The 16,469-nt window shown below is 46.7% G+C and overlaps 1 protein-coding gene across 7 annotated transcripts in view; it reads left to right on the top strand.

Moving 5' to 3' along the window:
• PLEKHM2 (pleckstrin homology and RUN domain containing M2) overlaps positions 1-16,469 on the top strand; it is a 416,125-nt gene that overhangs the window by 242,740 nt on the left and 156,916 nt on the right. For all 7 annotated transcript variants that reach the window (XR_014962413.1, XM_085608943.1, XM_085608947.1 and 4 more), the window contains one exon: positions 9,781-10,506. Coding sequence is in view for 6 of the 7 variants with exons in the window: in XM_085608943.1 (XP_085465069.1) it covers positions 9,781-10,506 (726 nt within the window). In the remaining variant the exon portion in view is untranslated. The remainder of the gene's footprint in view (positions 1-9,780; positions 10,507-16,469) is intronic.

The raw sequence follows: 16,469 nt of genomic DNA, 5'->3' as shown, positions 1-16,469 counted from the left end.
CATATGCTCACTCTACAGCAAGTCCTTCCGCTTCTCAAGCAGGGAGACTTCCTAGCCACACTGGACCTCAAGGATGCGTACTTTCACATACCCATCCACCCCTCACACAAAAAATACCTCAGGTTCACTGTTCAGGGGCAGCACTATCAGTTCAAAGTCCTTCCCTTCGGCGTGACAACAGCGCCCAGGGTTTTCACGAAGTGCCTAGCTACGGTGGCAGCACATCTACGGAGGCAGCATATACACGTCTACCCCTACCTAGACGACTGGCTCGTTCAAGCGAAGTCAGCCCAGCAATGTGCAAGCCACATGTCCCGCACCATTCACCTTCTTCACAGTCTGGGATTCTCACTGAATTATCCAAAGTCCCATCTCCAGCCCGCACACGTACAACAGTACCTAGGTGCGACTATAGACACTCTGGCGGCCACAGCTCAGCCAAATTTAGTGAGGATCGACAGCATACAACTGCTGATCTCCAAATTCAAACCCAATCACTCACTTCCAGCGCGAGTGTTCATGCAGTTGATAGGCATGATGGCCTCCTGCATCTTCATAGTCCCGCACGCGAGATTACATATGCGCCCACTTCAGGAGTGCCTAGCACGTCAGTGGAATCAGGCTCAAGGACAGTTAAAGGACCTAGTGTTGGTGAGCGGTCGGGCATACAACTCTCTGCATTGGTGGAATCCACAAAACCTTTGCAAGGGCCGACCGTTCCAAGAGCCTGTCCCACAAATAGTACTGACAGCGGACGCGTCTCTCCAGGGATGGGGAGCTCATGTACTCCACTACACAGTGCAAGGACTATGGACAACACAACAAAAGAAGTTGCACATCAACCTTCTGGAATTGATGGCAATCTTCCTAGCCATGAAGGCATTCAAAGTACATCTATGCAACAAGGTCGTGTTGATCCGGACGGACAACATGACCGCAATGTACTACATACAGAAACAGGGAGGCACACACTCTCCACAGTTGTCTCATCTGGCTCAGAGCATGTGGAAGTGGGCCCTTCAAAGGAACATGTTCCTCATGGCGGAACACCTCCCTGGCAAGGACAACCAGATGGCGGATCTGCTCAGCAGACACAGCCACCAAATGCACGAGTGGGAGTTACACCCATCAGTACTCCAACCGTACTTTCAGCAGTGGGGTCATCCGGAGATAGACCTATTCGCGACAAGCGAAAACGCAAAATGCCCAAGCTTCGCCGCCAGATTCCCACATCCGCAGTCGCAGGGCAATGCGATATGGATGAACTGGTCCGGCAGATTTGCGTACGCTTTTCCCCCAGCGCCATTGATACCGCTAGTGGCCCGCAAACTCCGACAACACTCCCTGACACTCGTCCTAGTTGCTCCCACGTGGGCACGCCAGCCGTGGTACACCACCTTCCTCGAACTTTCCGTGGTACCGCATCAAAGGCTGCGGATCAAACCCGCGCATTTGACGCAGAACCATGGAGAGGTTCAGCACCCAGATCCGCAACAGCTGAATCTGGCGATCTGGCTCCTGAAGTCCTAGAGTTTGGCTATCTCAACCTGCCACCTGACTGTATGGACATCATCAAGGAGGCCAGGAGACCCACTACCAGAGCTTGCTATGCAGCCAAATGGAAAAGGTTCGTCATTTATTGCGGTAATAATGACATCAACCCGCTGGACGCATCCATCCAAAACATCATCTGTTATCTCTTACACCTATATAGATGCAATCTGGCGTACACCTCTATACGTGTCCATTTGACCGCAATATCAGCCTATCTGCAAACCAGGCAGCACCTCTCTCTATTCAGAGTGCCTGCCATCAAAGCATTCTTGGAAGGGCTCAAACGAGTCATTCCACCTAGTCACCCACCGGCTCCGATGTGGAACCTCAACTTGGTCCTCACACGCCTGATGGGTCCACCCTTTGAACCTCTACACTCATGCGAGATTCAATTCCTTACCTGGAAAGTGGCCTTCCTAGTGGCGATCACTTCCCTCAGAAGAGTTAGTGAACTCCAGGCACTAACCGTTCAAGAGCCATTCATTCAGGTTCACGCTAACAGGGTCGTACTACGTACCAACCCCAAGTTCATGCCCAAGGTAATATCGCAGTTCCACATGAACCAGACTATTGAACTGCCCGTTTTCTTCCAAAACCCACAAACTGTTGCAGAAAGGGCACTACATACACTAGATGTACGGAGGGCCCTCATGTACTACATCGACAGGACTAAACCATTCAGGAAGACAAAACAACTGTTCGTTGCCTTTGCCCCACACCACAAAGGTAACGCCATCTCCAAAGCAGGGATAGCCAGATGGATAGTTAAGTGTATTCAAATCTGTTATCAAAAGGCAAAACGCACATTAACTATTCCACCACGAGCCCACTCAACACGTAAGTTGGGGGCTTCCATGGCCTTCCTAGGAAATATTCCCCTGCATGATATATGCAGAGCAGCCACATGGTCCACTACACACACATTTACAAAACACTATTGCGTAGATGTGCAGTCAAAACAGCAGGCAGCTGTAGGACAGGCTGTTCTCAAAACACTTTTTCAGACCGCTGCAGCTGGCACGGGTAGCCGCCGCTAATAGAGGGCACTGCTATGTATTCTATGCACAGATATGAATTCAGCAGCCCACATGCCTCGAACTGAATATGCTACTTACCAGTATGCATCTGTTCTTGGCATGTAGGGCTGCTGACATTCATATCGCCCTCCCTCCTCCCCGGCGCCTGTCGCAGCTGCAGCTCTCAGAATTACTGCAAGCATGGTCATCACTTTCTGTATCTACTCCATCACTGCCACAATGGCGAAAAACAATCTGAGGATGGAGAGGATGCCCATGCGCACTGTAGTCCAGGGGAGGAGTCACCTATCCAAGGATACTTCGAAGACTCTTCCAGGACAACAACGTGCAAACATCCGGACCCAACACTAGGCGGCGATCTATGCACAGATATGAATGTCAGCAGCCCTACATGCCAAGAACAGATGCATACTGGTAAGTAGCATATTCATTATGCAGCACGATATCCTTGGTGCAACAGCATCAACTGTTGCATGGCTAAAAACTTATAAGGTCCCAAAGGCGAGACCTATTGGCTATGCCAATTCTTGTTATGGAAGATGCAGTTCATTTTCCGAGTGTCTCCCCAGGCCTCTGTCCTGCAGCCAGGCCAGGGTCTGTGCACACAGGCAGCAGGGAGGGGTAGGCGGGGGGGGGAGAATGGGTCACACTAGAACTGACCACTTGTCTTTGCACAATGTTCTAATGTTTTCATAGGAGTGCAGTCCTGTACGAAAAACAGCTTCTTATTGTGCTGAAAGCTGTCAGGAATCATCAGTGGGTGCACATTTAACAGTAAAAAGGAATGGAAATATTCTAGTTGAAACTTAATGTTTTCACCAAATACAAAATAAATAATGATAAACTAAAAAGACGTGCATTAAACTTGATGTAGACAGATACTGACGGCATTGTTTAAAAATAAGAAAGTCCTATTAAGCCGAGAGCGCTAATACCCTACTCAGTTATATAGTGCACTGAATCCCCTTTAGGCGCTGATATGAATATAATACATCACTGCAGAGTCTGCAGTCATCCACAGATTTATCGAACAGTCCGAAGAGCACAATCTATAGACGTGCTACTTTAGTGATGACTTTGTCAGAGACTTGAGGACATCCATTTATCACAGACAGGTTCTGCCCTATTTTTTGCCTGGCTACCACGGGTGAAGATGTTGACGTGGACGCTTTATAAATACAAGGTATGTTATGGACGTGCTTTGATGATATGATAACAAGCATCCGGACACATCAAACAGCACGTCAGTGGGAGTTGCCACTGGAAGCCACGCCTCCCCGCCTGGTGCCCTCCTCTCTAAGCAGCTCCTCTGTGATGCTTGTTGCTGGCTTGTCATCAATCAGTGACAAGGTCGGCTTAGCGCCCTGAGGCACATGCCTGTCCTAGGGGGGAGAGGCTTGCACTTCTAAGAACCGAGGTGTCCCCCGTGGGCGGGTAGGGTTCTTAGAGCACTGATGCGCACTAGTGAGCGGATTAATGCAAGCACGGGGCAGAGGGTGCACCCGTAGAGCAAGAACCAATCCCTTTCCGTCGATGTGTTGGGTCTGGGCAAAGGCAAAACCTAAACAAAGATGCAAGCTAAAACAAGCATTGGCAATGAAATGTTTCAAGTCACTGCTGTCCCGCTGTTGCTGCATTAATGTTAGTGTTTTGGACTCTAAAAGGTAAACGGTGAACTGGACAATTTTTGCTCAGTTAGGAATCTGCCTTTTATTGTGAAGTCATTTTAACCTGAAGTTTTTTTTATATCACACAGCTTGCTGTTGGTCAGATGATAATTGATTTAACTGTTGCGGTTTTGACTCATTTTAGTGTTCTGTAATATTACACTCTAACGGTTTTTTATTAACCAAATGAATAATGTTGTTATTTTTATCGTTTTATTGAGAGATGGGTGTTTTGCCTTGTGTAAAACCTAAATGGAGACTGCCAATAAGTGGGTTTTTTGTGTTTTATAGTGCACAGGAAACACTACATGTAAAGCACAAGCGGCACTAAAAGCGAAAACGATCGCTATTGTAAAAAAAAAAAAAACACGCCCGCTAGTGGTGCGCGCGCCACAGCGAGCCATATGTTTTCAATTATTGCGCCCGTGTCTGGGCACAATAATTGAAACCACATGGGCTTTGGTGCGCGTAACAGACACCAATAGGCCATGGGCGGAGCAATGCGCCCGCCTTTGGCCTATTGCGTGCTCTGTTTAAAAAAAAAACATGCACTCAAAGCCCAATAATGGAAGCCAAAACTAAAAACACACGCACGAGCGTGTACAATTCCAGGGTCCGTTTCGGAACCCCGGACAAAAGGACTCTCGCTACGCAAGCAGTACTGCGCACTGCATCGCTAGGCGCGAGACCTAAAAAACGGGGCTTTAGGAACAGCTGCAGTTCGTTTCATTGTAGTCGCTGTTAGTTCTCCCCTTCCTCTTATGCTTGGGTATGGCGGTCAGGTCTGCGAGGGTAGAGTTTATTGACATATTCAATTGTTGCCTTGGGCGTCATGAAGACTTTCATTTTGCCTTGGTGCTCTGTTCTCAGCCTGGTTGGGTATAACATTGCATATTTTATCTCTGCTTTTTGCAGCTTTTTTTGACAGGTAATTTCTCTTCCAGGCCTGTCTAGATGGTTGCCATAAAGTCTGGCTAAAATGACACCACATTGCCTCTGTAGTTGATGTCTCGGCACGCTGCATTGTATTGACGCAGCGATCTTGTTGGCACATGTGGCGCGCCCGCAGGCCTTGCACACTGGCAGTCGACAGGGGGAGGTTCGGGGCGTGCTTTATTGTACGGACCCTATCGCCCAGTCGGTTCATCAGCAGACCTCACGTGTAGCGGTATGTACAATGGCTCACCGTGGGTCGGGCTGCAGCATCGCGGTCTCGTTCGGAGTCTATAGCGCTACTGATGATGCTTCTCAGTCGCCGTGCGTGGTCTCGCTCTGCCTCTCGTCTTCTGCTCCACTCAGACAGTGCCCGCCATCTTACCAGTTGCAGCTCCGGCGTGCAGCCTTGCTGGTTTTCATGCCTTGCCAATACGAGCTGGCTCAATTTCACGTGTAACAATGCTGACACTGTTCACCACTCCATATTGCTCGATTTGACTGCAGATGACAGCTGGGTTACAGGATTATTTAATGATTTTGGCTAACGGGCAGCATGGAGCAATATACTGTTAACTGCTCTTGGCAGTGAGCCATATCTATTAACCAGTCACTAATAGTGGGCACACGTCTATGGCCCTAGCGCTTGGTATTCAGGGGCTTCTCAGCTGGCACTGAGGTGTAGTGATGAGATAGAAGGTGACGAAGAGAAAAGGCCATGAGCAGGAGGTTAAAGGTCTTACACTCTACTGGAGCATTTGGGAAGTCGGTATAAGAGTCTTGGAGTTTCACACACATGCGAAAAAACGTGAATAGGTCTGGCACATCAAATGGGACGTCCGCACTGTTGGTCAATCTATCACAGAAGCGTCTCTCAGATGAAAGGTAACCCATTTCTGTTGTGCCCCATCGGAAAACTCGTTGTGCGTCTACCCGCTCCCGCAAAACTGAGTGCAGTAGGGAAAGAATAATCAGCTGTTTGGCAGAGTGCAGCGTCCGATGACCTAGGCGAACCCACAACTGCACTCATGCTTGCTGTGTATATGCAGTTGTCTACTTCTCCCGGGACTGTTGCGGAGCTTGCCCAGTCAAGGATGGGAGTGGAGTGGGATGCCCCTGATCATGCTCAGGGGCGAAGAGCGTCGGGAAGGGGGTGGCCTTCGAAAGTATTGTGCAAAGAAAGCTTACACACAGAGATAATAAAGTTTGAAGTCAGAAGCTGCAAGACATCCTTGATTATGAGCCGGTTTCATAACTGAGTTGTGACTGGGGTAAGAGGAAAGATAAAGGACTTAGTCCAATTTTTCGCTATGCTCAATACCACTTCGAACAAGGAAAATTCGTGGATTACAGGGTCATGGTCTCACCCGGGTTTACTCAAATAGTGCTGTCAATTGCATAGAGCGATTTGATGATTTTGCAAAGTGAGAATGTCAGGGCTCTATTCCTATGGAACTGGCAAACAGCTGACGCTAAAAGGCTCGGTTGCCACCGCGTATAATAAGGGCGATGGGGGGCAACCCTGACTTGTGCCCCGGCCAGTGGGGAACAGGGTCAGGTATTAAGCCATTGACCCGGGATGGAGGGATTACATAGTGCACCTTAATTAACTGTAAATAAGGGTCAGGAATTCCAATCCTGCGCAGGACTGTGAATAGATAGGGCCATTATGGAGAATAGAAGGCTTTAGTGGCATCTAGGAAGACCACCTCCTCATCTGGTCGTAATTGGTGTAAAAGGGCAAAAAGAGTACGAAGATTATGAGTGGTAGAGCGATTAGGAATGAATCCCGCCTGGTCCGGCAAGCAAGGGAGGGGAGCAAAAGAAGCAGACTATTTGCAAGCACTTTCGCAAATGTATTGATAAGAGAGAGTGGTCGATAAGACTCCGGAGACTCTGGAGGCTTGTCACTCTTTAGGAGCGTTATTAGGATGCTGTTGGGCAGAGAAGGAGGCAATACACTGGCATGCAAGGCTTCATCGTATACCTGTAAAAGACGAGGAGCAAGAAGGGCGAAAAAAGCCTTCTAAAACTCAGATGTTAGGCCATCACTTCCCAGGGATTTGCATGTGGGTAGCCCTCCGATGGCTGCAATAATGTCGTATAGGTGAGCTTCAGGGGTGGGTGACCTTTTCTATGTGGCCATTACTTCGGATTGCCATTAGTTCGCATCTTTAGTACGCAGAAACCATTACTTCGCATGGTTTTGCTGAGCATGACCGTTACTTCGCAGGCTATCCACATTGTTGTTTTGATTTGGAGGCGCTTCCGTTTCCAAATAACGCAGTACGACTCTGAAGACGCAAGAAGCTGGAGCAGTGGAAGGTGATCCACGAGGAGAGAGAGGTAAGTGGGGCTGTGTGTACCGTTGTGTAGGTGTAGTGTAGAGTAGTGTATTTGGGTGTAGGGTAGTGTCAGGGGTAGTAAAGGGTAGTGTTTGGTAGTAGGGACTTGACTGGGGTCGTGGGAGGGATGTGCAGGGGTAGTGTTTTAGGGTTTAGGGTAGTGTTGTGGTGCTTGTGTTGTGTAGGGTAGTGTTTTTAGGGTTTAGGGTAGTGTCGGGGTGTCGTTCAGGATAGTGTTTGGGTGTAGGGACAGTACTGGGGGCCGTGGGAGGGTTGTGCAGGGGGTAGTGTTTTAGGGTTTAGGGTAGTGTTTTGGTGTTTGTGTAGTGTTTTAGGGTTTAGGGTAGTGTTGGGGTGTCGTGCAGGGTAGTGTTGTAGTGTAGGGTGCGGACTGGGGGAAGGGTGAGGGTCATGCAGGGTGTAGTGTTTTAGGGTTTAGGGTAGTGGTGTGGTGTTTGTGTAGGGTAGTGTTTTAGGGTTTAGGGTAGTGTCGGTGGGTCGTGTAGTGTTAGAGTGTATGGTCAAGGCAGGGGGAAGGTCGTGTAGGGGGTAGTGTATTACGGTTTAGGGTAGTGTAGTAGTGTTTAAGTAGTGTAAGGTAGTGTAGTGTAATCATGATTTTAGTGCAATGTTTTAAATTAGCATAAACCATAGTACATTTATAACCATTTGCGTTATAAATGCATGTGCAGTTAAAACTTGCGAAGTAATGGTTTATGCTAAGTAAAAACATTGCACTAAAATCATGTGAAGTAATGGTATGCGAAGAATCTACATACATCCGCTTCAGGCCATCTCTGTTCAGCTACTTTATGCCACCTTTTTTGTGGACGAACTGGTGTTAGGAACTCAAGCTGTGGTCATGTCAAAAGTAGTGACACCTTTTCATGTCAGACAAGCTATCATTCTTCTTTAATTTTTACTCTGTCTTGTCCCTCTAAAGAGGATGGGAGACTCCATCAATTGATCCCCCAAAAGAGCACCGAACTTTTACGTAGATCCTACCAGTGACCATCGGGCGAACTATCATCTCTTTGTGGGGTTATCTGTAGCAAAGAAAGACAAGGCGGTGCAGAAACTGACCATATCTCGATGGATAGCCCTCGGTATTAACATACACTTCTCATTGGCTAATAAGCAGCCTCCTTAAAGTCCAGTGGTTCATTTCTCCAGAGCCAAGGTTGCCACCACTTCATTGGCATGCAGAGCGCCTGTCCTGGATATTTTGAGGTTAATAAGTATAGATCTAGCTCCATTTTAATGAACATATCTGGCTGTGGACTGATGGTGTCAGTTAAGAGAGTTAAGCAAACGTTTTGTACTATTTTCAGAAATTGGGAAACATTTTTGTAGTAGTATGTGCCTCGCAACTATATAAAGTGGGAAGTGTCATTTGTAGGATATGCAAATATAATGTGGACTAAAGTGTGTTATTAAAGACTGTGTGTTGATTTAAACCGCAAATTGACTCCTGATTTTAATGTTAGAGGGGAGTGAATGCTGGTGGTGAGCGCAAATGAACTAGAATTATCGATTAGACTTGATTGTAAACATCTAAGATTGCTGCAGTATTGGTATTTATTGGATAATCGACTTTCCAAGATGACTGTCTGAACCCTTTTTGTTTCTCTTTTTTTTTTTTTTTACATATCTGTGTGAAAGTCCCCATATTTTCTATTGTGCAATTGTAAACATTTTTTTTATTTTTTATAACTTCACAAGTTCCACCTCCTATTAATTCCTCTTCTTTGTGTGATGTTGGATGTCTGTTTACCTCAACCTCTTATTGTGTTTAATTCCATTCCTGTGCCTCCTAGCCGAAGCATCAAACTTCTTTCCCTGCAAATGTAACCTGTCTGTTTTCCAGCAAATCCCTCCTGAAATGCCATGATTGCACCTTTACTTTCTCCTCTCTTCTTTACTTCTGTACCACTCTGTCCTTCTTTACCTTGGTTCTTCCCTACTTACTGCTCTAGTTGTGTCGCTTCACCTTGTGAATTTCTTAATTTATATCAGAGGGCAAGACCTACAGCTCCTTTATCTTCCCCATCTGACATTTTTCTGAGCCGCCTTCAGCCTGGATTGTTATTACTAAGAAATGTAAGTTTTCTCTAGAGATCAGCTCTGATATAGACCAACACCCTGCTCATACTTTTGATTGTTTCTTTACAGCAGTTTGAGGGGCATGTTAGTAAGCCATTCTTATTATCATGGTAAACTTTAAGTTGCTTTTTTGTTCTACAGATTGGGAAAAAAGAAGAAAGGGATCAAAAAAAGGAAACCCAGATCGGGGGACAGTGCGAGCCGTTCACCTCTAACATCAGTGGAAACTGAGGATTCTACAGCAGCATCTGGTGACATGGACAGTGGACTAACTTTGGTTATGGGTTCACAGGAAGGATTGGCTCTCAGGAGTGACCCCAGGGAGCTGAGTACCATGAGCCTTCGTATCCCGCAGATGAAGGACACATCTATGGAGAGCGTTGGACAACCGCTGAGTGATGTCATGGACAGGCTCAATGGGCAGCTGGACCCCCGGAGTTGGGATCCCCACGCAGAGCCCCAGGACCAGTCCTTTCGGACCCGCTCTCCGGGAAACACCCCCGGAGACCATTCAAATTGTAACTTTAGCGAGGGCATTCCAGCCCCCCTGGACTTCTACCGCTTTACACCCGAGAGTCCAAATGCTCGTGCAGCAGGTGGTGGCTACAATGACATTGCAGGCAATGGCCAACCGCCGCATGTTTTTAGTAGCACTGAAGCTGCTGGCCAAGAAGAAGGAGGAGAAGCGGCTGGACCCATAGAGGATAGATTGGGGGACACCACTGACGCAATTGAGAACGGCCTTCCACAACATGTCCATCACCCAGTGAAAAGAACAGGTAGCCCCTGTGCCAACAGTGCTGATGATTCGGGGGTCGAGGAAGGTCAAGGAAGCCCATTGGAAACGACACACCCCTGTGAATTCAGGTACAACATTGCACTTGGAGCTCAAATATGAATCTGAAGTTAGGAAATGTGGGAATTATATTGATGGAGAGATTCTTGAGTGCATGGCTTTATGATTAATTAAATCTCCTGGTGTTTAGGCCAGCTCGTTATTAGAGCCTCCATTTAGTGATTCGATGTCCTTAATGATATATGCCTGCACCCTGTTAATACTGGTTACTCATACTATTCTTGTGATTCTGTGAATACTGACAGTCAAACATTTGTATGTATGTAAACTTTATTATCGTATGTGTATATTTTCAGAATTCAGAAAGCACAATGTAAGGGGGCAGACACCCATACTTCCTTATAGCTTAGGTGCAGAGTGACTTCCCAGAACTATAATCATAACTGATAAAACATTGCTTTCTTCAAAGTCTAAAAATGATTGCTAACATTAAATGGAGGTGTAGAGTGTGACCTTATTTGATGGATTTTTTGGCATTCAGGTTTAATAACTGCAACTCATGTTGATGTGTTGAGTCCTCGTCACATGAGTAGAATACAGTTCCATTCATTGTAGTCTGATACTATTTATTTCACCAAGTTACCTTGAGAATGACGCTTTCCTGTAACTTGATCTCACCAGAAAAGAATTCTCTTTTCACCATGGGTTGAATGTTTCTATCACATTGCTCAGTTCCTTGGTAAATACTGTTGAGAGTATACAGCATAGATGAAGAGTCAACAGCTCTGTTTTTAATATCCAAAAGTGCACATGGAGGGCAGAATAATGTCATGTGATGGCATCATCACTTTTAGGCTTGGCAATCACATTACTAGTTCCTTGATTTTAAAAAAACAAACAAAAAAAAACTTTACTGGATATTTTCTAAATTTGCATGCTTGTATCACTCGAGGTCATGAGGCTGGGAGTCCTTAGTAATAGTAAGGCATAAACTGTTAAATAACTAGTGTACCTCATTATAAAATATCTGAATTTCTGCCTGTGAGGTTAATATGCTGTACACTCCACCTCTCTTAGAGGCCACCATATCTCAGATTTCTACTGCACGTAGCGTATGGGAATCCTGTGTGAGAGCTCATTTGTATCATTGCAGATTATGAGGTTTACCTTTATTTTTCAACTTCCTACTCTGAGCACCTTTCCCCCAGGTGCAGTATCAGGCTTAGACTTTAAGTGTGTTGTTTCTGTGTGAGGAAATATTACCTTCGACCACCATGACTGATACTTGTGTGAAAGACCTGATCCCGAATACTGGAAAATCTTGAAAATCTTCTTAGATCAGACCTTTTGCAATAGGAATAGGATTTCTTTTGTTGCATTTAGATATTAACTCCATAAGTCTTCCCCTCTTCAGGAAATAACTTGATCCACATCCGTTCAGTAATTTTCTCGCTAGGTATCTTTAAATTACGCTCTACGACAGCCCACTCCGCTCTACGACAGCCCACTCCGCTCTACGACAGCCCACTCCGCTCTACGACAGCCCACTCCGCTCTACGACAGCCCACTCCGCTCTACGACAGCCCACTCCGCTCTACGACAGCCCACTCCGCTCTACGACAGCCCACTCCGCTCTATGCCATCCCAGTTCACTCAGTGACACGCCACACGACTCTATGCCATCCCAGTTCACTCTAAGACATTGTACCACACACCACTCTGACATGCCAGTCCACTCGACTGTATGACACGCCACTCCACTGTACAACAAGCCACTCCACGACAGTCCAATCTACCACATGCCACTCCAGTCTACGACACCCCTTTTCACTCTACGCCACTCCAATCTACCACTCTCAGAAACCGTACGCCACTCCACTCTACTGTACGACACTCCATTACACTTTATGCCATTTCACAATGCTCTACTCAACCCTATGCCCCATGGCAACATGCCGCCCCGCGACACCCTACAGTCTGACACGCCATTCCACCCTATCACACGCCACTCCACTGTACCATATGCCACTACACTGTATGACACGCCACTATATGCCATGATGCTGCATAGTGACACAGTACACCACAACACTTCGTAACGAAACTGTACGCCACAATACTCTGACATGCTTCTCTACTCTCACACCCAACTCCACAACACTCCATGCCATTCTACTCGACTCCACTCTATGCCACTCCACCTTACCACTCTGTGACACGCCACTCCACTCTTTTCCCTTTCATTCTGCCCTAATCAAATCCATTCTACAACAGTGTACGACACACAACTTTGACACGCCACGCCACGCCACTCCACTGTACAACATGCCACTACGGTCTGCCACTCCACAACGCTCTGCCCCACGCTGTGCCTCACAAACAAACCGTATAACAAGCTATTCCAAAACACCCCACTCCGCTCTACGACACCCCACCCCATTCTACGACACCCCACTCCATTTTACGACTCACCACTCACGACACGCTACTCCACTCTACTACACGCCACTCCACATCACTCCATTCTATGATTTGACACTGCGCTCCATGCGATGCCACTCTGTGCCTCTTTTAGAAACTCCAGTGCACTCTATCCCACTCTGCTTCCCTCAGTAACACCCTACTCCACACCATTTTAGTTCACTCTATTCTGTAACACACTACGGCACTATACACCACTGTACTACAATACTCCATGCCACTGTACACAAAATGTATTCCGCTCGACTCTACAACACTATGCCACTCCGCTTAACACAGTGCACCACTCTACTATACAACACTCTAGTCTCCTATATGCTTAGCCATTGCACACCATTCCACTCTCCGACTTGCTACTCGGCAGCGCTCCACTCTGCGCTCTCCAATCTGACACGTAATTTCACTATCACATGCCGCGCCACTCTGCTGCGCCATTCTCTGCTGCGCCACTCCACTCTGCACCACTTCACTCCATGCCATGTCGCTCTGCACCACGCCACTCCATGCCACGTCATCTGCACCGCGTCACTCCGCTCCACACCACGCCACTCCGCTCCACACCACTCCGCTCCACACCACGCCGCTCCACACCACGCCGCTCCACACCACTCTGCGCCGCGCTACTCCACTCTGCGCCACGCCTCGCCACTTTGTGCCACGCCACTCTGCGCACCTCCACTGTATGCCACTCCACTCCTTTTAATGAAACACCAATCTACCCTATCACACCCCACTCCACCGTACCATATGCACTTCACTCTATGGCACTTCCCTATACGCACATCCACTTGAAGACACTCTCCGACATTCTTCTCTACTCTACTCTGACATGCCACTACAATCTACCCCACTCTACGCCACAACACACCACTCCGCTCTGACACACCAGTTCACTCTACAACACACCACTCCACACTCCCCACCCATCTTCGACACTCCATGCTACTCCAGTCAATCCCCTCCACTCTAAGACACTGTATGACAAGCCACTCTGATGCCATAACTCGCACCTTTACGATGCTCAGCTTTTACCCTTTCATATTACGTCATTTATAATATGTCAAAAGTATAGCGTTAGTTACAACACTTAAGACATCACAAATGACACTAATTGTGAGAACACTGTGCATGATAGAGCGGCAAGTTATAGTTAACCTCTTCCATGCTCATGACGGCTCCCGGCCGTCATGAGTCACGGTGGGCGTGTGCGCACGACGGCCGGGAGCCGTCATGACCACTCACGCAATTGGAATGTTCAGCACGCTGCGGCGGAATTTGGGCCGCAGCGAAGAGGTTAATGTAGTGTGGCTAGGGAGTTGACAATACCGTGAACGGAGGTGTGTGAGTTGTAGTAATTTGAAGGTTGAGCTTAAATTATAAATAAAAGTTAGAACTTCATTTTTTATTAAAATGTTTTTTAATGCTTGACAAGAGTACATAGATAAAAAAAAAGAGAGAAGTCGTAGTAGACATACTAACACAAACTACTACAGCAAACTGAGATTGTTTAGAAAAAACCACTAGAATCCATACATTCCAAAGCATATACAGTGGGGAAAACAAACAATGGGCAGGACTTTTACAAAAAAAAAAGGGTTTTTCTTTCTTTCTCTCCTTTCCCCTTCCCCCCTCCCCCCCCCCCCTTAATTGCCTGAGCCACTCCTCCAATGGAGCCCAAATCTTATGGCCCAACTCACACCTCCTTCTACCCCGCCTCAGATAAACTGAAGACTCCAGATTATGCAGAGCAAGAATCCGGGATCTCCAGTTAAAGAAAGTAGGGGCTTCGGAACTAAGCCACTGTGATGTAATACATAGCCGGATTAAAGACATTGTTATAAACAGAAAGGCAGAGACATGCCTTGTCCTTCCGACCGGGGCAATACCCTCACACCCCATTATCACAATCTGAGGAGAAATACTGAACGGAATATTAAACATAGAGTTTATAAAACACTCAACATCAGATGAGAAAACCCCCAACTTTGGACAAAAATAAAACATATGTAGGTCGTTAGCAGCTTGAACCCTGCATCTGGCACAGCAATTGCCCATGCAACCCCCCCCATTTTGCAATTTTTGCCGGTGTATAATATAAATCGAATAGTGCCATATAGCTTTGGGTACGCAGACTCCCAGACACTAAGGCATAGCTTGCTAACTCCAATGCCAAACATATATCCACACCAGTCTTACCCAATTTGCCTTCCCATTTGGCATTCTGTAGTGCAAGATCATCGGGAAGACCAGCTAGCAAATATTGATACAATGTCCCAATTCTAGCCTTTCTTTGAATTAATTCAAATAGAGTAACCTTGTCAAAGAGGTTGGAGGTTTGATGCTGCATTTTATCTATGAAACTTCTGATCTGCAGATATTTGAAGAAGTCATGGGTACTAAGATGAATCGTATCCTTTAAGAAGGAGAAGGAGGCCATTTGTCCGTCAATGCCTAGGTCACCTATGACTCCCAACCCCAATGACTGCCACCTATAGATAACCTGATCTTGAAAAATAGCAGGCAGGAGTCGAGCAGCCGTAAAGGGAGTATAGAAGTTAATATTTGAAATTGACCTTTTACGACGAATTTTACGCCAAACTGAGAACATAGCCCCAATGACCTTAAACTTTGTCTTCTTAAAGTAACTTGGCTCTAAAATCTGCGTCAAAACCCCCTTAGCAGCATCCCCCAGCTCCTAGTTCATAAATAGTGGGTCTATTAGCGATCGGGACCTTAGCACTGTCGCCCAACAATGGCAGCCCAAAATGTTGAAGCATGGCGGACCAATAATATAATATGAAATTCGGGACTGACCAACCACCGTGATCTCTAGAAAGGCACATCCATTTGGCAGCTCTGCGTGGCCGGCGGTATCCCCAGAGAAATCTATAACAAATCCTTTCATCCCTAGCCAAGCTTTGCTGTGAAAACTCCAGTGGGATGGTCTTAAATAGGTATAAGAACTTTGGGAGGACCAACATTTTAAGAACATTGCATCGACCATATAAAGAAAGATGTAGATTATCCAGTCTTCCCAACTTAGAGTTAACTGATTCAATAGTCGGAAGGCTATTAAGATCTGGGATATTGCCGACTAGGGCAGTAATTTTGACCCCTAGATAAATTGCTTCAGGAACCCACGGGTACTTGGGAGGGGACCCATAGCAGATGTTTGAATAACCTGTGTTTTTGTGACATTGAGCCTATAACCTGACAGCCGACCAAACTGTTCTGCTAGAGTCTTTAAATCAAAGAAGGCCTGGTAAGGACTATGATGTCGTCTGCTTACTCCAGCGTCTTATACTCTGTTACATTAACCATAACCGGAAAAATATCAACAGTGCCTTCAATCTTACTAAGGAAGGGATCAATGTGCAGAGCAAAGAGCAGGGGCGAGCAGGGACACCCCTGCCTAGTGCCCCTGCTGATGTTAAAGGACGCAGAGACTAGGCCAGAAATACGCAGCGTTGCCACTGGAGAAATGTACAGCTATTGAATGGCCCGAATGAACTGTGGTTACTAAAGCCTTTCCAGCGGAGAACTGCCCATAGAA

The sequence above is a fragment of the Triturus cristatus genome, chromosome 1_2 (genome assembly GCF_964204655.1).
Source record: "Triturus cristatus chromosome 1_2, aTriCri1.1, whole genome shotgun sequence".
In the NCBI taxonomy this organism is placed as follows: Eukaryota; Metazoa; Chordata; class Amphibia; order Caudata; family Salamandridae; genus Triturus; species Triturus cristatus.
The sequence above is the reverse complement of the archived record's forward strand: the minus strand, read 5'-3'. Positions and strand labels throughout refer to the sequence as shown.